Raw genomic sequence first — 21,609 nt, 5'->3', positions numbered from 1 at the left:
TGATGATAAAGGCCACATTTATGATTTATTTACCACTGTCTTTTAATCCCACTTCTGCCACATACATTCTCTTTCAGCAAAGGGGCTTGATGATGGCCAAGGAGTTTTTCAGGCCAGAATGACTTGTGCAGTTAAACTGTCACTTACCCCTTTAGACTTTAAACTGCTGTTGCAAACATAAACATAGCCCTTGCTTATAACATGACTGTTTATACTTCTGGAATCTTTTGTTTTCCATCTCAATTTAAAATTGGGATTTTATTATGTCCCAGAGAAAATTTTCTTTCAGAAAAACAGATATAAAATCTGCATTAGAAAGGCAGAAATTGGAGAATTTGTGCTTTCTTCTTATTTCCCAGATTTGGCAGTTTTTGCTGGAGAAATCCAAATATGAAAATAATGCACAAATGTTAGAAGAAGTAAAACAAAACAGACCGTGGACCAGGTCCGGGTACCATGCTTGGTGTAGTAGGAAACATGTAAGTAGAAGATTGAGTCCTTGCCCTAGAGTATTCACATCCTGTTGGCTCTTCCTCCAAAATACATCCACAATCCACTCTTCCCCGCCTCCACTGCACACCTCATTACCCTGGTTGAAGGCCCTATAATCTTTCAGCTGACATGCAGTGATAGCCTTCTGACTGCTGTTCCATAAACCTGCCAAGGGCATTCCCACCTCAAGGCCTTATACTTGCTTTTCCCTCCATCTAGAATGCTCTTCCCATATATACACAGAGCTCAATTCCTTCAGGTTTGTGTTCAAATGTCATCATATCAAAGAGGCCAACCCTGACACTGTATATAAAATAACCCCCTCTCTCCTATCCACAACCACCCTTCTTTATTTCTCTTCATAGCATTTATCATTATCTTACATGGCACATATTTATTATTAGTTTCAGCTACTCGAATCTAAGCTTCTTGAGAGCCCAGATGTTTGACTATCCTGTTCACTGCGGTATCCTCCGTGTCCAGAATGGACAGTGCCTGGCACACAATAGGTATTCAATAAATATTTGTTCGATGACATTTAACTGGTAATTATTCAAGTTAAGTAATGATACAGGGCAACAGCAAATTAGTATTTCAAGACAGTTCATAGTTAATTGCTAACTGAATAGCATAGGCCAGTAATACCCAAAGATAATACATATCTCCATCACTTGGAGAGGTTTTCCAAAATACACATACACAGACCTCACCACAACTGATTCACCAAATCCCTCCAGGTGGAAATCTGAGCATATGTATTTTATTTTATTTTTAATTTTTTTTAATGTTTATTTATTTCTGAGACAGAGGGAGACAGAGCATGAGTAGGGGAGGGGCAGAAAGAGAGGGAGACACAGAATCAGAAGCAGGCTCCAGGCTCCGAGCTGGCAGCACAGAGCCCGATGCGGGGCTCGAACTCACCGCGAGATCGTGACGCGGGCTGAAGTCGGACGCCCAACCGACTGAGCCACCCAGGCGCCCCTGAGTGTATGTATTTTAAACAGCTTCTTAGAATGATTCTATTTTGCTTTTATTGTGGTACACTATATATTACATAAAATTTGCCATTTTAACGATTTCCAGGTGATTCTCTATTTTGTACCTATCTAAAACTCCTGGTGTAGTATTATGTCAGTTCCGTAGCAGGAGAACAGGTGAAAGGGAGGATCTTAGAGCACGAGCTTTGGAGTTGAATAAGGTTCACCACTCATTAGCTGTGACAATGGGCAAGTTACTTAACTCAAGGTTTCCACACCCACAAAATGAAGATAATCTCTATACTCTTTCCCAATATCCACTCCAGACTGTTTCAAGCAAAGCTAAAATGAAATCAAGTATATAAAATATATATATATATAATATAAAATAAAGTATCTATTTGGTGCACATAATAGGCATTAAACTAGAACTTACTAGAATTACTTTCACTGAAACAGGAAAACAGTTTCATATGGGCAGAAACACAAAAAGTATGTGGAATCCTGGCATAAGTGGCTAGAACAATGAAACTTCTACTGATAGGCCAGGTGAGAAAGAAACTTGACAGGAGTTCCACAGACATGACCATATTAGAACAGAGGTTTTCAAACTTGATCATGCTTCCAAATCACCTAGAGGGCTTATTGAACACAGATTGCTGGGTCCACTCCCAGACCTTTTGATTCAGTAATTCTGGAGTGGGGCTTGTTAATGTGCATTTCTCATAAGTTCCCAAGTGATGCATAGGCTGATGGGTTTTTGGTCAAAGGGTAGAAAATTTCAGTTCAACAAGACGAAGAAGTCCTAGAGATCTGCACGGCATACAGCCTATAGTTAATATTACTGTGTTGTATGCTTAAAATTTGCTGAGGATAGATTTTATATTCAGTGGTCATATCACAAAAAAATAATAAGAGCATGGGAGGAAACTTTTAGAGGAAATAGATAGGTTTATGACCTATGGTAATGATTTCATGGGCATATACTTATCTCTAAACTCATCAAGTTGCATACACTGAATATGTACAGCTTTTTGTAAGTCAACCATACAATAAAGTCTTAAAAAGCCAAAGAATTAAAGCAAGCATACCCAAACAAAACCTGTGAGATTAATTCCTGCAATATAATTTTTTTAAATCAAAAAGCTAAAATGGTTCGCTTTTCAAAAAACTATATCCAATAATATGTTTATGGTTTTTAGAACATGAAAATTAAACAAAAGTCAACTATTACATAATAATACAAGAAAAATTTCATGCCCCTGGTATCTTAATGACAAATTCAATCCTGAAAATAGATTCAAAGTTAATTCTTGGAACACTCATTGTTTTGAAAGCTAAAATTTAGATAAAAACAAAATGTGGTGGTTTTAAAAGAACAAGTGTAGCCCATAACTTCTGAGGCATAAATGACAAAAAAGAATACTCACAGGTATGGAGGCATTCTGTCACTGTAGTTGGCTTGATCAGGTACCCTTTACAGATGTAGCAGGTGATATAAGGATTGAAATCTTTCACCAAGTGTTTCCTTTGGGTAGCCATTCGTGGTTAGCTAGGACTGGCTTTAGTAGTTCAGGCAAAGAGGGGTAGTAAGCGGACGAAGTCTGATCCCAGGAGCTGGCGTGGAGTTCCCAACTGGATGTCCTGAGGCATGAGAACTAACATCCAGATTTATCATGAGATCGCTGGTCATCACTCCTTTTGGTGGTTCTGCTTTCCCATATCTGTTTCCACAGTAATTTTAAAAAGATAAGAGAAAAAGAGTGTCAAATTCCTCATACGGTATTAATAACATATTAGCAGCAAGTGTTATATGCTCCAAATTGGGTGTATGGGTGAACAGAACACTTCATTCACTGTCACATTAATTTGTAAACCTGCTATGGTGTCATTCAGGAAAATGACAAATTCATCCAATCCTGGAGCCTTAACTCTCAATTCTACAAGTGACACCCAAAGCGGTTAACTCCAGTTTTGATATCTTTACCTCTTCAGTAATGCAGTTTAACTACCTGCTTGACTTCTCTATTAGGAGTCCTTACCAATACAAGTTACAAGATTCAAAATTGAAATCATTATCCTATCAAAATGCTTCCTATTTCCATTTTGTACCCTGCATCCAGTCAGTGAAATCAAGTTGATGTCCTTTTCCGTTCCATCCATAGCCACCCTATTTGAATAACACCTCTCCACCTGCAGTCCATCTTACATTCTACCAGATTTAGTTTATTCTATCACATTCGGGTCCTCTTTTCAAAGACTGTCAGTGTTCCCTCTTTACAGACAGACAGACATTTACATTCCTTAGCTTTCCATACAAGACCTTCACAGGCTGACCTTAGCATACCCTTCAACACTTTTCTTCAGGCACAGTGAAAGGATCTCTCATAGTCCATTTTGCAGGCTCTATATACCCACTGTCCAACAAGCCCTTCCTCTCCTCTAAATCCTACCTGTATCCTTGGAAACCCTTCTCCAAAGTTATGCTCAGTGTACTCTCTTCTCGGGTTTAACCCTTACTGCTCTCCTATCACATCTTTCTTTTAATTTATAGTTCCATTCATTCTTTATCTCCTCTATTAGACTGCAAATTCTTTGATAGAAACTGGTCACATTTAGTAAACGTATAACTTGGGCAATGTTATTTATCCTCTCTAAATCTCAGTTTTTAAACTATTAATGAAAAGAGTGCGCGCACCCTAGAGTGGTAAGGATTAAATAAGACCATATACATAAAGCTAGCACACAGTAAGAACTGAACGTCATTAACTTTTTTTCCAGAAATGTTTAGCACAGTTGGCTGGTCCGTGGAGTTGCTGGAAAAAAAGTTTTAAAAGTTTCTTACAAACAAATGTGCTCTAGGAGAAAACAGCATGAAGGAAGGTACTGATTTCCTAAGTTAATCCTATGAACAGGAACTTTTCTCCTATCTTAGCGGTTAACTCACAGGTGAGTATAAAGCAATGGGAGAGGTAAAAGGCATCACTCCATTGACACATCGCCATTAAGAATGTGCACGGTACAGGTTCTCGGGGTGTCATCCTGACCGCTCAGGAGAACTGTGTCGAGGGTGTAACACAAAGGGAGCATAAATAACGGCCGGGGCGGGGGGGGGGGGGGGGTCTGGTCTGCGGCCCTTTATGACCTTCTGCAAGGCATTAATGGGTTTCGGCTTCTCCTGTACACATTGGGACTAAGGGCCTTGCCATGTCCACAGGTTTGCCAGGAAGCTCCAAAGTTAAGAGAAAGTCTTCTGAAAGAGGAAATGCACGGTCCCGATCTCATACCACCCGAGCCACAGAGTCCTGTCACCACGACGGTTAAAGGAAGCAAGTATTTGCAGTGACGGGGAGGAAGGGAACTTTTCCGCGTCCTCCGGCGGGACCCGGCAGCACGGCCCGGGGCGGTCCAAGCACAAGTCCGCCCCGCCCGCCTGGCAGGTGCGCGGGCCCGGGCCCGGAGGACGCGCCGCTCGGGCCGGGCCGGGGCTGCGCCGGGGAAGACGCGCCGCCTCTCCGCGGCCGAGCGCCGGCAGCTCGCCGCCCTCTCCGCGCCCGAGGCCAGGACGCGGCCCCGAAGCCCCCAGACCCTGGCCGGACACCCCGCCCCCGGCTGCGAGAGACTCCCGGCTCCAGGCGAGGCCGGCCGCGGCAAGTGCCTGGAGGTGCCGCTCCCGCCCCGGGCGCAAACTTAGGCAGGGAGCGCGGGGCGGCCGGGGCCCCTCGGCCGCTCTCAAGCCCGCCCGGTACCTACCCCGCGGCCGCCGCCGCCGCCGCCGCCGCCGCTCCTCGCCCGCCAGCGCGCCGGCCTCAGAGGGAAGGAAAGTGAAAGAGAAACAGCGCCCGCCGCGGCCTGGCCGGTCCCCGCGCCCCGTCCGCCCTCCCCCTGCAGGCGGGAGCGCGCCGGCTCCGCGGGGCCACTCGGCTCGGGCCCGATAGGGCGCGGCGGGCCTCGGGGCCCAGAGCCGGTGCCGCCTCCAAGGGCAACTCCACCCCCTTCCAACCGCCGGCGCCGCCGGCCGGCCACGCCCCCGGCCACGCCCCCGGCGCCACGCCCGCAGGCCACGCCCGCCTGCCCGTGCTCCTCGCAGGTGCTGCGGCCTGCCGCCCGCCCTGGCCTCCTTGGCTTCAGCGCGACTCGCAGCCTTGGCCAAATTTCATCTCGGTTCTTCTTCTCGCCACCCCTCCCGGTTGTTTTCATCATAACAATGTCTGGTACATTTTCCCTGGTGCGTTTAAAAGCAACGGTCAGTGCTGATAATGAGTCACCCTGTGAAACTGTCTACTCAGCTGCGTCTTCCCCAAGCCAGTCCCACCTGCGCAGCAGCGGGGACGAAGACATTCCTTGATTTACACCTTATGTAAAAATCACTAACGAACTTACTACTGTGGGGTGGGGATCGTGGACAACTGAGCAAGGAGCGCGGTGGGGGTGGGGGTATTAGCAGAAAGGTAAAGAGTTACTACTATTTTCAAAGTTCAAAACAAACAAAAACCCCAGTTCTCTTCGTAGTGGCTTTGAGACCTGCAAGAGACCACTTACTGCAAAAATGTATTCAAAACCATGCATTAAAGGATTCCTTAAAGTCATTCAATCCTATTCTACTGCATTCCAAAAATTTAACAAATTTCTTCTACAACCACTCTTTTGCTAAACATTAAATTAGACCTGGTTCTTTGCTTCTTAGAAGACTGCAACCCAGTAATCCTACGGTGGCAGGCAAATCCGTGTGGTCTCCACCAGTAAAACAAAAGTCAAAGCGAACATCCCAAAGGTAATCAGCAAAAGGTGGCTTCAATTTGTGCATAAGAGGGAAAGGTGTTGCAATTACATCATCTTTGCTTCTGCAGAAGTGAGAGCAGTGGGGGCTAGGGAACTGACAGTTGGGGGGGGGCGATTAATGCAAAGTTATTTGTTTGATCTCTTGTTGACAGGACTAACCTTCCTTATCACCAGAGGGACAGACTGTGGAAATGGTTCTAGTGGCCAACAAACCCAACAACCACCGGTCCAGCAACCATACAGGTGTTCAAAGATCTATTTCAAATGTGATTACACCAAACAAGTAGACAAAGACAGCTTTTAAAAATATCCAATTTATCATAAAACTTATGTAGAGTGGACATAACATTTAAAAAATACCACTGTTAATATTACAGCAGGAGCAATACATTTTCTCAAACAGCTTTCAATGACATTTTTATCATCCTTATAAGAACCTAAAATATATATGCCAATTTCCATGCTAGGATCAACTTCAATAAGTCACAGCAATCACAATGGGCACATTGGTCAAATGACTTTAGAGCGGAAGGATTACTTTCAAATCTTTCATCTTAGAGACAAAACAGATGAATTTGTGAAAAGTCGCCCTATTTCAAGTGCATGTAAAACATGTAATGGAAAATGTATATATATACACACACACACACATACACACATATATGTATATGTATACATATATGTATATGCACTCGTATATGTATGTATATGTACGCATATGTATATACATATATGTGTGTATATACACATATATGTGTATATATATATGTGTGTGTGTATGTGTGTGTGTGTGTATATATATATACACACACACATACATACCACTTACTGAAGGTCCAGGGGGACTTAAATGTGATTGGTGGTCAATAGTAAGTGGGGTTAATCAGCATTCCCTGAGGAAATGAGCTTGAGGATGGATATTAGGAAGGCTTCTATTAGCAATGGAAGAGGGATGATGAACATGCTAGAGCAGTATTTGAACACGGATGTAGAGGTGGCATTGCCACAATCCGAACCACAAATGGTGGGCTTGGGGGTAACAAAGAATTACAACCTTGGTAAGGAAATCTGTGCCTTGTGTACCCAGAGGTAGCACAAGATGTAGTAAAATGCTCGGTGGTGCCTCCTTTCCCTTCTTCAGCAACCACCCACCTTTCCCAGCCCAAGAAAAAAAAATGCACATGAAAAAAAAAAAAAAAAAACACCTCAAACATTTGTCTGGTTAAAAAAATTAGTATCAAAAGAAATGGTAAGAGAGAATGTTACAAAGAGACAAGTTTCCGGACCTACGTGTAGGTTCTGAGCATCTAAACATAGGACTTTCGGTGGCTGTTTCCTTTTCTTCCCTGGGAACACTTGCCAGTAACTTACTTCTTAGTTCTTTGGTTCTGACATGGGGTTGGAACAAACCACAGAAGCTTCCATGTGAGCAGGTGTTCTGATAACAAATCTCAAGTACCAGTGAGACCCTCAAATAAACAAAGGCCGAGAAGCAATTGGATATACAGGACTGGGGGAGAAAAGGCAGATAAAAGAATCATCGCTGAGAGTCCCCTTATCACTAATCTACTTCAGCTTTCTCATTTTACAAACGTAGAAACCAAGATCCTGGGAAGTGGCAAGTTCGTAATCACAGACCTGCTTTTGGTAAAGCCAATACCTAAACCAAGGTACCGGTTCCATATCATTTACATCTCTCAAAGGGAATTTCCTAAGTCCAGGATTTTAGGGGAGGTTTGGTAAGAAACAAATGAGCTTACAAGAAAATAAGGAACAAAGGGAGAGAAGAATGGGTGAAGGGAGAGAGGGGAATTACTGCCGATATGGTATGCAGGAGGAACTGCCACTGGTGATCTCCTATCAAAGAAGCATCATCCCAAAGCAATAACTTGCTTCATTTCATCATTGATCCAGACTCTTCCAGGGAACCACAAATGGCTCCTGATAACTCTTGGAACTATTTGGAGGTACCTGTATATCTGACAAATGTTTTCATTACTTTATATTTTATGTCTAGATTTTTATTTCAGCCAAGGCCCGGTAATGGACAAGTAATTCTATACTGAAAAGTTCACATTCTGTCCTTGGCTAATAAATATATTATCAATGAACTGACGTTTAATAGCATAATGTTTAAAAATCGGGTTAGAACTTTATTTACATTTCCCCTGGGATATTAAATAAGATGGCTTTTTCATTATTGTAAATTATTTTATCTACCTAAGTATGCTATTTAATCGTTTTATACAGAATATCTCTAACATAAAACTATCCTCTGTAATCTAAAAGTCTTCCTACAGAGATTTTAGGAAATATTCAAATTGAATGTCCCCTTGGGACATTTAAAATAAAATAAATAATAAATAAAAATAATAAAAATAAAATAAATGGGACATACAAAATAAAATGTATTTATTTTATAACCATGGGTATTACAGCTCAAAATCTATGATTACCTAAAATCAGTGACAGTGGAATGAGAGGGGAACAGAACTGAAGGACTTCCAATCCCCCTCAACCACGTCTCTTTTCCTGTTAATGCAGCCCTCCCTTATGATCAATAATTGTCAAGGACTCTCTCTACTAAATGCCTTTGAATCCTTCCACTTACCCTGGTTGAGATTGCTACCATGTCTACCTTCCATCACTTCAACGAACTCTTAGAAAGCTATGGCTCTTGTCTGTCAAACCCTTCTCCACAGCATAACCAGAGGACTCTCTAACTACAAATTGGATCGTGTTGCTCCCCAGTTAAAAAAAAAAAAAAAAAAAAACAAAGAAAAAACACAACTCTCTTCTTAGGCTAACGACCCAACACTTAATAAACCCATCCCAGATTCCCATTCCTTCTACAGCCTCTCCCTTGAAGTCTAGGCTGTAGCCCTAATGAACATTTTTACCTTCGAACTACAGAGGTGGGCCTCCTTTCTTTCAAATGAGCATCCTGTCCCAGTTCCCTCACCCCTCCCCACTCTTGCTAAATCTGGTCAGCCCTTGTTTATCCTTTAGGTATCGGGAAATCTCAAAGGCCACTTTCCAAGACACCCTGAAGGTGCTGAAGAACTTCCATGATATACATACACCGCGTACCTACATGACAACTCAGCTTATTCTCTCAAGTCTCATATCACACTGTCTTGGGTTACCTGGTTGACGTGGCTGAGTCCCCTTCTGGATCCATTGCTCGACTGTGCTTCACTAGCACTATGGATGGCAAATGGTAAGCATTCAAATAAACACTGACTGAAAGCTGAATATTTGTAGGCACTCTAAGACCTATTCTGTGTACTCTTTCTCTGGTTTCTTCCTGGAGGGACCTTTCCAAAGATATGTTAGGCATAATCCCTGCCATCTAGGACTACTAAATGAAATCACAACAGGCAACAGAGACTTATCCACAAGAAACCAGTAAGGAGCAAATACACCAAATTCATTAATAAGGTGTTAAATGACAAAAACTCCAGCTGAAAGAGGCACTGTTATTGGAGGTCAAGAAACTAGTCCTACATGCTTATGACTCTACCAGTAATAAATACAGCAAGGCAAAATACCAAAAGCTATGGATATGAAAAATAAATGAGAAAGCCAGAAAAAAAAAAGGGAAATTAAGTCAATATGCTAAAAGTGAGTACAAATAAATAGCAGTAGGTATAGGGACAAGATTAGTCTGTGAAACACAGTGCAACCAGCTAAATATTTTAAAGTGCCTTAAATACACTATGCTAAAGAGACAGACCAACACAACTTGTTTTTTTCCTCTTTTGAGAGGCAGAAAAAACTAGCTGTATTTTCTTTACTGCGATTTCAACAGTTGGCTAGAGCAAGTTCCATTTATACTGGAAGAACAGAGATGTAGCTAAAATAGGTACAGACTATAAGGAAAAGCTGCATTTACTCCAATCATCAGGGCTATGGATATTTTAAAACATCATGACAAAACCACAACTGTTATTTTGGGAGGTCAGATTAAATCCCTGAGGATTATAAATGGACAAGTGACTGACATGCAGAAACTAAGAATATTCCATCAAATCTGAATGTAGATGATTCTAAGTTAGGAATGATTATAGAAAAGTTAGAAAAAAAGCCCTACCAAAAAAAGATATGAAATTCAAATGGGGCAAATGCAATATGAAAATTTAGTGATATAAACACTCAAATACCAGAGGAGACTAGGCACATGATTTGAAAAAGTCCTTATTTTACAGGTAGCTGTGGTTTGGAGGAAGGGACACTAGACCTAATAAGAGAACTTGATTTTCGGTCAGGGCAAGTCACTTAACTTCCCTTGGCTTCATTTTCCTCCTATAAAAACTACGATTAATATTATCATCTTAATCACTGGTCTACAGGGAAGATTTTCTTTATATACTTCTGTGTTATTATAATGAGCATATAGAAGATTAAATGAGATGGTAAGTGAGAAATGTTTTTTAAATTATAAACCATAAAGGACTATAAACATGAAAGGTATAAGTGGTAATCTTGTGGGCCACCAGCACTGAACGGTACCTAGTAATCTTGTCCCACCCAGCAGAGGTCCTGATGCTGAGATATATCCAAAGAATGTTTGTAGGATGAATGAGACACTTCAGGCAAAGCAACGGATCTAGGACACAGCATAAAGTAAGGCACGCAATGGCCACAAAGTATTCCTTCCTCTGAACTCAGTATTTCTCCCACCCAATGCTTAAAAACAAGCCGGGAAACCCTAAATATTTCACACTAAGCAATTCAGTGACATACAAAGAAAACTAAATCCCCAAATGTTTAATAATTTGGGTTAGTTGAACATCTCAGAGGTATGTGTTAAGTCTTTATTCATTCCCCTCAAATGAAGGGGTAGCAGAAATTTAAGGTTTTCCACTAAAATGCAAAATATCCGGGGGGAGGGGGTGACAGTTAGGCTCTTATGAGCCACCTCTTAAGCTATGGGTTCCCAGCTCACCAGGATTAGTAGAAGGGAGAAAGGCCATAGGAAGGAAGAAAGGCCAGGGAGGGACAGGAGGCTTTAGTTATTACTTAACACTTTAGCAGGATATTAACTGTAACACTTTGCTGGCTGGGAGGTGGGGGAACCAGTAGGAGGAAGGAAAGCCTAACTGCAAGAAGAGGAAAGCAAACCACCAAAAACAACCTTCTCTCTTGTACTTCACACAATTCTGCCTTGGATCAAAAACAAAAACACTCTTGAAAACAAAAGGCAAATTGGTATGTTCACAATGTCTTCAACTATTCAGAATTAATGACTAAGATGCCGATTACTTTGTGTTCAGGTATGCAGGAAGATAAGAGAACATTGGCCTAAATTAAAGCAAGGGGACATTAGCTATTAGATATTCTTAATTCTTTACCTTCTGGGTGATAAACCCCACAACAGTCTCAGAAGCCATGATAACTTGTGATAGTTCGAGAAGAAAGAAATGATACATTTGTCTTCAATGGTTTCTTAATTTCTGTCTGTTGAAATGGGTTATTCTAGCTGACTGGAAAAGCTTCTACCAGTTACCAAAACTTCCTGATATCTTCTTGATGAGAAGCTGAAAAAAGCACCAGCATCTAAGCATCTTAGACTAGATGATGAAGGAGAATGCAAGATGGTTCACAGCAAAGTGGTTAACAGCATAAGCTCCATGAGAGCAAGGCTTTTTATCATGACTGCTGTAGCCCTTGAATCAAGTCTAACACATAACAGGCTCTCCTTAAATATTTGTTGAATAAATGAATGGACAAATGAACAAGCAAATAAGTGAAATCTGACTTTGCACTCAAGAGTGCCAGTGTTCAAATTTTGGCACAGTCTCTTCCTGGCTATATGTCATAGGGCAAAGAACTCTGTGTCTCAGCTTTCCCATGACTTAAATGGATATAATAAAAGCACACATTTTAGGAGTTTTTAAGGGGATTATAGGAGACAATTCAAGCAATGCACTTAGTAAGCAAGCAAATGCTGACTTAAGTTTAAGAATTTCAGATCTATACGCTTCCTTGCTATTTAGACAAAACAACAGTAAAACAGAAGACAGAATTTAAGGCCCGATGACAAACAAATACTTTGAACAAATGCCTTGTACAATTTATTTGCTTTTCAGTCACCTAACTTTCCTGCCAGGTGCCCTTCCTTGCCCTGGAAGAATTTTAAAACAAGCTTACTCTCTAAGCGGCAAATGAGTAAAATATGAAACTCACAGCTTCTATTACTCAAGATGAAATCAAGAAATAGGATGTGCACAGAAGTCTGAAGAGTGTTATGAACACTCAAAATTCCAACTGAGTGATCTGCATATAGTCTTAGGGAGGCAGAACTGAAATGTGACAGTTAGTAAACTAAAAATCAATTATAGTTTACCTCATCTGGAGTAACTTTATGTAAATAGACAAAGGATGATGAACAAAGGGCAAGATGTGACTTGTGTGTAGGCAGCTCTGTCTAGGATAGGGAGACACTGAATCTGGCAAACTCTGAAACAGTCACCAGAGAAGCATGCTCTGATCCTACCCAGCAGTGGTTCCTAAGACCTGAATTACCACCCTTCATCTTTGGCCCTGATTCCAATGCCCACAAAGTTACTTTCTAAGTATGCACTTGTGTTCTCCTATACCAAAATTCTGGAAGCAAATACTTGAACTGTAAAATTAATATTTGTGACTATTCCACTGTAAAGTTTAAGATCTTTTTTTACTGTAACTGACTAATACCATGAATGATATTGTATTAAATTCTTCATAGGTAGATCTTAAAAGGTGCCATTTTAGAGTTGGGGACATGAAGTAAGGTTGGCCAGCTTACCCTGGGCCAAGTCAAGTAAGGGGTAAGGATAGAATTTTCTTGTTTCTGTAAAGCACATTTCCTTCAATTAAAAAAAGTTATAGATGACCCAGTCACAAACAGACAACTATTATATGATTCTACTCACATGAAGTATCTAGAGTAGTCACATTCATAGAGACACAAAGTACTGTGGTGGTTGCCAGGGACTAGGGGAAAGGGGAGGGGAGAGTTAGGTTAATAGGGACAGAGTTGCAGTTTAGGATGGTGAAAAAGTTCTGCAGGGGCGCCTGGGTGGCTCAGTCGATTAAGCGTCCGACTTCAGCTCAGGTCATGATCTCACGGTCCGTGGGTTCGAGCCCTGCGTCGGGCTCTGTGCTGGCAGCTCAGAACCTGGAGCCTGTTTCAGATTCTGTATCTCCCTCTCTCTCTGCTCCTCCCCTGTTCATGCTCTGTCTCTCTCTGTCTCAAAAATAAATAAACGTTAAAAACCACTGATGCTTGGGGGTGCCTGGGTGGCTCAGTCGGTTAAGCGTCCGACTTCAGCTCAGGTCATGATCTCGTGGTCCTTGAGTTTGAGCCCCACATCAGGCTCTGTGCTGACACCTCAGAGCCTGGAGCCTGCTTCAGATTCTGTGTCTCCCTCTCTCTCTGACCCTCCCCCGTTCATGCTCTGTCTCTCTCTGTCTCAAAAATAAATAAACATTAAAAAAAATTTTTTTTAAAGAAAAAGTTCTGCAGATGGATGATGGAGATGGCCACACAACAATATGAATGTATTTAATGCCACTGAACTGTGCACTTAAATATGGTTAAAATGGTAAAATTTGTTATGTATATTTTGCCACAATAAAAAAATGTTAGGGGAAAAAATCTTTGTTTTTTTAAAAAGAAAAAGTAGGGGCGCCTGGGTGGCGCAGTCGGTTAAGCGTCCGACTTCAGCCAGGTCACGATCTCGCGGTCCGTGAGTTCGAGCCCCGCGTCAGGCTCTGGGCTGATGGCTCAGAACCTGGAGCCTGTTTCCAATTCTGTGTCTCCCTCTCTCTCTGCCCCTCCCCCGTTCATGCTCTGTCTCTCTCTGTCCCAAAAATAAATAAACGTTGAAAAAAAAATTTAAAAAAAAAAATAAAAAGAAAAAGTAAATCACAGCAAATAGTTAAGACCCTTGGCAAATCACTTCATGAGCCTTGATCTGCCCATCTATAAAACTGCTCTAGACTTGGGCTACATGATCTCTAATGGCCCTTTGGAAGCATTACCTAGAGCAGAGGTTGGCAAATTTTATCTGCAATGGACAAGATGGTAGATATTTTAGGCTTTGTGGACTACATAGTTTCTGTTGTAACGCCACTCTGCCTGTATAGGGTAAAAGCTGCCAAAAACAATATGCAAATGAATGGCTGTAGCTATGTTCTAATAAAACTTTATTTAAGAAACAAGCAGCAGGGGCACCTGGGTGGCTCTGTCAGTCAAGCGACTGACTCTTGGTTTGGATTCAGGTAATGATCTCGAGGTCTGTGAGTTCGAGCCCCACATCAGGCTCTGCGCTGACAGCGTGGAGCCTGCTTAGGATTTTCAATCTCTCCCTGTCTCTGCCCCTCCCCCATTCACGCTGTCTCTGTGTCCCTCAAAATAAATAAATAAACTCTAAAAAAAAAAACAGGCAGCAAGCCAGATTTGGCCTTTGGGACTGCTGTTTGCCAATTCCTGACCTAGAGCATATATCTGTGAATATGTATAGAGGACAGCAGTTAAAATTCTTCTGTGTCCCAGGGTTGATAATGTTTACAATTCCAATAAGCTCTTGTTTTAGTGTAACAGTTTAATGTTATGATTTCTATTTTCCAGGCAGTGAGTAGAATGCAGTGGCTTAACTACCAAAAGATGGTGGTAGTATCATCATCGTCATCACCACCAACACCACCACCATCAACAGCTCAGAGAGTTAGAAACTATCTTTCATTCTTTGTAAAGGTTTACCATAATCATGGGGCACCTGCGTGGTTCAGTCGGCTAAGTATCCGACTTTGGCTCAGGTCATGATCTCATGGCTCTTGGGTTCAAGCCCCGTGTCGGGCTCTGTGCTGACAGCTCAGAGCCTGGAGCCTGCTTCAGATTCTGTGTCTCCCTCTCTCTCTCTCTCTCTCTGTCCCTCCCCCGCTCATGTGCACGTGCTCTCTCACTCTCTCTCTCAAAAAACAAAAAAAAATTGTTTTTTAATTTAAAGGTTTATCATAATCTGATCTTTCTCCTATGTCACAGTGGAGAAAATCTACCAACAAAGAGAAAAAGAATATTAAATAAACACATTCTGTCCTGTTTGCTGAAGAGCAGACTTAGTCTCTCACCTCTGACTTAAAGACACCATATAGTCCCAGTGGCATTTAAATAAAAAATATTTAAGGGGCGCCTGGGTGGCTCAGTCGGTTGGGCGTCCGACTTCAGCTAAGGTCACGATCTCGCGGTCCGTGAGTTTGAGCCCTGCGTCGGGCTCTGGGCTGATGGCTCAGAGCCTGGAGCCTGCTTCGGATTCTGTGTCTCCCTCTCTCTCTGCCCCTCCCCCGTTCATGCTCTGTCTTTCTCTGTCTCAAAAATAAATAAACGTTAAAAAAAATTAAAAAAAAATATTTTCCCATTTTACCTGAGATTCTAGAGTGCTGATTTAAGAGAAAACACAGGGCTTCAAGGGGTAAGCTATCTGCTTACATACTTAGAGACAGTGCTGCAAGCTAGCCTGACCTGGGCAAGTTACACTGCAATGTGTGTGTATGTCACCGCCAGCCTCCCTGTGGCCAGCTTTGGCAGCCTGGATCCTGGTCTGAGAAGAGGCCACGAAGGACCGGGTGGGAAGAGTTCACCATCCCATCTCCTTTGAAGAACAGCAGCTCCAACGAGAGAGGGCACATTTATTTACTATTATTTTAAATGTTTATTTATTTTGAGAGAGGGGGAGAAAGTGTGCATGTGCATAGGGAGGGGCAGAGAGAGAGGGAGAGAATCCAAGCAGGCTCCATGCTGTCAGTGCAGAGCCCCAGGCAGGGCTCGATCTAATGAACCATGACAGCATGACCTGAACCAAAATCAAGAGTCAGTAGCTTAACCAACTGAGCCACCCAGGCAGCCTGAGAGGGCACATTTAAAATGAGGATACTGTGGGAACTAGATCTGGCCTGACAACCTAAGGAGAAGGAGGGATGCTTCTATTCCTATGATGCAACTGATAGGGCAAGATGATATTCTCCCCTTCTAGCTTTTTTGGATGACTGTTACAGGCAAATCAAGAAGAATCTGCGAAAAAGGTAAAAGAGTTTAAAGTACTTTTCCCATAAGTCATCACAACTGAGGTCCATTCACTACTATACTGCTGAATTACAAGAGGAGGCTTTGCTATTGGATCATTTGAGTACTGGCATTTTAATTTACTAAATTAAGAAAACTGCAGAAAAATCAGAAGAAGAGAGGTAATTACATGTATTCACTTAACGCTTTTTTTTTCTTCCCCAATAAGAAAATTACTCTTTTTATTAAAGGCAACCTGCCCCTCTTTTTTCATCACTACAATAGCAGATTGTGCAGAAGCAGAACATCATAAATAAGGCTAAATGGTGGTCACACAGAAAAGAGGCAGATGAATATAGAACACAGAACTCTCTTATCAGAGATATCAGATCGGGCTCCTAGGCTCAAGTCATGATCTCACGGTTTGTGGGTTCAAGCCTCATGTCAGGCTCTGTGCTGACACCTCAGAGCCTGGAGCCTGCTTCGGACTCTGTGTCTCCTTCTCTCTCTGCCCCTCCCCGACTTGTGCGCGCGCTCTCTCTCTCTCTCTTTTTATATAATTTATTGTCAAATTGGGTTCACTTAACGTTTTTCAAAGGTAAGTTTTGTCAAGAATTGTTGTTCTTGATTTGAACAACTTACAGTGGTACTTCACTTCCTAAAAATTTTGGAAGGATAATGCTTATCACAAATACTGACAAGGAGGTTAATTGGAACTTGATAATTATAAATTAGTAGATCACCATTTCCTTTACAGTATTTCCTGAACAATTTATTTTTTAATCATTTTTTTAAACCAGTGAAGTCTGAAGTTTTAAGTGGAGTACTCATTTCTGCTAGAAAAGGAAAGAATTTCTGTAATTAGAAACCGAACTTACATGCATAGGCATGAATGCTTGCATGAAGACTTTACGTTATGTAAGTTAATTCACGTTAGAAGTATCCAACAAGAAACTAGTCATTGATAAAACTGCATAAATAGAATTCGTTTTAAAAGTTAAAAAAAGTTTTAGGGGCGCCTGGGTGGCGCAGTCGGTTAAGCGTCTGACTTCAGCTCAGGTCACGATCTCGCGGTCCGTGAGTTCGAGCCCCGCGTCGGGCTCTGGGCTGACAGCTCAGAGCCTGGAGCCTGTTTTGGATTCTGTGTCTCCCTCTCTCTCTGCCCCTCCCCCGTTCATGCTCTGTCTCTCTCTGTCCCAAAAATAAATAAATGTTGAAAAAAAAAATTAAAAAAAAAAAAAAAAGTTAAAAAAAGTTTTAAAAGTTAAAAGTTGTATGATACTACAACGCCCATACCCAACACCGGTGTGAATGCTTCACACTTCTGTACCTTGTTTCCTGACTTCGTGATCTTTAAATGCCACATTAAACACAAACTCTTAACACACATGTTAAGGATACATGTTAAATATTACACACATTTGTTCTAAATGCCTGTTATGGGTTGAACTGTGTGCCTCAAAAAGACATGTTGAAGTCCTGACCGGGGTACCTGCGTATGTGGCTTTATTAGGAGGTAAAGTCTTTGAAGGCATAATGAAGTTCCAAGGAGGTCATACCAGAGTAGTTGGGCCTGTAACCCCATAGGACTGGTGCCCTCGGAAGAGCAGGAGAAAGCCAGGGAGAATGCCGTGTGCAGACACAGATGCACAGAGAAGGAGGCCATATGACGACACAGGCAGAGACTGGGGTAGCGGCACCACAACTAACACGCCATAGGGGAAGCCTCCTCCAGGGAGGTTTCCGCCAGAAGGGGGGACCGCAGCTCAACTACCTCTGGGTCAAAGGATTTACGGACACTGACTGAGTTTACGATCACGGCTATGGGAAATGGGAGAGAATTTGTCCCGGCACATATAGAAGAAGAATACAAACAAACAAACAAACAACCCTTCCCACAAAAAACCAAAACCAAAACCAAACCAAAATAAACAAACAAACAAACCAACAAAACCCCAAACAAAACCCAGCAGCACTGAGAACCCAGTTGAATTGGATAACACACTTCTAGCGGTACAGATTTGCAGACAGCCATGGTGGTAGAGAAGCAGCACAGATGGATAAACGGACCGGCCCAAAGGGTAAATAAAGGATTGTGGACACAGTGGGTAGAAGGAAGGAGCTAAGAGAAGGGTCAGGATGATCACACCGGGGGCTGAAGAAGACAAGGAAGGGAGGGATCCAGACAGGGTTGGCTGGACTAAACAGAAACGGAGGGGCAGTGAATACCCACTTATATTAACGGACTTTCCAAGCATATAAGCTAGAATATGCTTATTTTAAAACCAATTTATACTGTACTTAATTCTAGACATTCTTTTGGATCAGTTCAAAGGAATCTGATATAGGTTAATACTTAAAATACCTGGCATAGAACTACTCTGTGCTATACAGAGCTAAGCAGTTACAGAGATTACTTGATACGTATATACGTAAACATACACATATATACGTATTTGAATACACATATGCGTAGTATGTATTAAAGACTGCACGAGCAAAGAACTAGAGAGATGTGCTTCTTCAAACGTACAGTCACACTCATTTTAACTGATTATCTCTTTTCTTTTGTAAGGCACAAATATCGTCAAGACTAATCAACAACTGTACATGTCAGTACACACCGGGCATTACACTTGGAGCGCTGTACCCGAACTACCAACATTTATACGCCCTGACTCCTGAAACCATTTTTATTTTTTTATTTTTATTTTATTTATTTTTTTTTTAATTTTTTTTTTCAACGTTTATTTATTTTTGGGACAGAGAGAGACAGAGCATGAACGGGGGAGGGGCAGAGAGAGAGGGAGACACAGAATCGGAAACAGGCTCCAGGCTCCGAGCCATCAGCCCAGAGCCCGACGCGGGGCTCGAACTCACGGACCGCGAGATCATGACCTGGCTGAAGTCGGACGCTTAACCGACTGCGCCACCCAGGCGCCCCCAGAATTCCCGTCTTTACAGAGAGGCCTGCCTTCCATTTTCTCGTCCACCCAAAGTGTAAATACGACAAGCAGAATTAGCATGCATAAGTTATGGACGTTAGGCGCTGCAATTCTTACAGGGATATTCAGAGTTATTTTCCATTTTGATTTATTCAGATTCAATTCTCTATCTTATCCCTGTCAGCACAGCAGCCTCTGGGTACACACTATAAAATATTAACCAAAAAAAGAGCAAGCAAATAAACTTCCAGTTACCTCTGGCTCAACGATTCACTTCCTCTAACTGACCAGCATTAGGAGTTCTCTGTGGTTAGTTATTCAGGGACATTGCCAATTACTCTTACCAAATCATTTTTGAAGGATGAGCAAGCATAATCATTCCTAAAATCTGTGAAATGGAGATGCAGTGGAAGCAGAAAGGCTTTGCACAGCACATCACCCTGTACCCTTTCCTGTGCCTTCCTGTGAAGGCTGGAAATGGTGGGGACAGCTCTAAAATTCCATCTTCAACTCCGTCCAGGAGGGAGGCAATTCTACCCAGCCTCCAAGTTTCAGTCCTGTACCAAAGCTTTATCCTCTATCAAAGTCAGCTCTCTAAGGCATACCTGCCACTACTTCTCCCCTTGCCAAGAACTAATGACGTCATAAGCCCTACCAAGTACCCAGAACGGTGCCAAGCAATTTGTGTGATTATTACTTCTTCTACTCCCAACAGCAACCCTGCGTGATAAATAAAATCACTGCCCTCATTTTACAGATGAAGAAGCAGTGGCCCAGAGCTTGTGGGACAACGGGATCACAAAGCTGAGGACTGATGGAGGCAAGGGCGGAAGCTAGCAGAGAAGGTCCTGGTGCTGCTGAAACCACGTTCCAGACTACTCTGCTTTGTGGCAGCATAATATCCCTGGAACCTGGACCCAGACAAGCTTTACTACCTTATCTCCGCTCTTTCCAACACAGAACCTCTATGCCACAACCGGACCAAGCTCTCGCTGACCCACAAATACAATGTGGATGCCAACCTCTAGCCTTTGCTTACACTATGTGCCACTAAATGGAATGCTCTCCCTCTTTCTCCTCCTTTTCACCATCCATGAAGGCCAATGGCAATTACACAGCTTTCCAAACTGTTCCTTCTTCCAGCCTTTCTACCTCGTTGGAATCTCTGTTTCCTGAAACCTGTGCACCTGATATTTAACTAGTTTAGTGTGAGTTTTAATGTTTTGTGTTTATGTAGTCTGTCAGGTAAGACGGACACCTGAAGGCATGGACAGACGGGGCCCAGCACAGGTCTGTGAACCTAGCAGATGCTCAGTAAATGTTGACTGAATTTATATAACCTCTCTAGCAACATGGGAAGTAAAATTCATGCAGCTCATGCTCATAAAGTAACACTCTAGAAATCATCTCAAGACTTTTTGGGTAAAATTAAAGGCACATATTCACTTCCAGGGTATTCTTCAACCTAACAGCCAATTTCTCCAGCTAATCACATCAACTAAGTTAAGGCATTTCTGTGTTTGGATACAGAGAGTCAGTGTATGCATATGTGTGCACATAAACAGCCAGGGACAGACATTCAAGCAATGTTCAAATACAGCATTAGAAACATAATGAGGGATCCAAGTTTGTTGGAATTAAAATGATGTTTTGAAAAAATTGATAAGATGGGAAATGGAAATAAAAGGCACTCAATTGGCCTTTTTGCTTTGGATCATTTAACAAGCACTTCCCAGTACCTACATGTTAAACACTGTTTTGTACATGGTGAAGGATGCTGCCATCGTCCTGCTGAGGTTTTGTGTGTGTGTGTGTGTGTGTGTGTGTGTGTGTGTGTGTGTGTGTTGTATGTGTGTGAAGCAGCTCACCCGAGAATTTTTCAATGCTAGAATGAGATATTCCTCTACATTTGAAGGAGAGAAGAGGTGAAACTTCTCTCCTACTTACTGCCATCACCAGAATTCAGTTTCCAGAGGTTATAAAGATACACAGAGATCTGAGTCAGAATCTGAAACATTTCTGGTTTTCAGTGATTTGTTTTTTTAAGAGTAGCTCACAAGAAGGGCACTGGGTGGCTCAGTCAGTTAAGCATTTGACTCTTGATTTCAGCCCAGGTCATGACCTCATGGTTTATGAGTTCGAGCCCTGCACTGGGCTCCACACTGATGGGGCGGAGCCTGTTTGGATTTCTCTCTCTCCCTCTCTCTGTCCCCCTCCCCCACTTGCTCTGTTTCTCTCTCAAAATAAATAAATTACTTAAAAAAAAAATAAGTAGCTCACAGGAGAAAGGGAGAGACCCAACAGCAGAAAGCAGGTGCGGTCTAATTGGTACCAGGTGCCTAGCATTTGAGGTGCTGACGCAGCC

General features: G+C 42.3%; 1 protein-coding gene across 4 annotated transcripts in view; it reads right to left on the bottom strand.

Annotated features, from left to right (window-relative positions):
- The window catches only part of PCGF5 (polycomb group ring finger 5), a 126,411-nt gene that overhangs the window by 68,052 nt on the left and 36,750 nt on the right, over positions 1–21,609 (bottom strand). For 3 of the 4 annotated variants that reach the window (XM_086680350.1, XM_086680352.1, XM_086680353.1), the window contains exon 2: positions 2,900–3,193. In XM_086680350.1, the coding sequence (XP_086536476.1) occupies positions 2,900–3,011 (112 nt within the window). In that variant the 5' untranslated portion in view covers positions 3,012–3,193. Of the gene's footprint in view, positions 1–2,899; positions 3,194–5,222; positions 5,432–21,609 lie in introns of those variants that run through there. The other variant, XM_086680351.1, reaches the window with a different exon arrangement.

Source organism: Puma concolor, chromosome D2, assembly GCF_028749965.1.
Source record: "Puma concolor isolate L17-30 chromosome D2, mPumCon1.1.hap2, whole genome shotgun sequence".
NCBI classification, from domain to species: Eukaryota; Metazoa; Chordata; class Mammalia; order Carnivora; family Felidae; genus Puma; species Puma concolor.
Note: the sequence above shows the minus strand (reverse complement) of the source record. Positions and strands in the feature narration are given on the sequence as shown.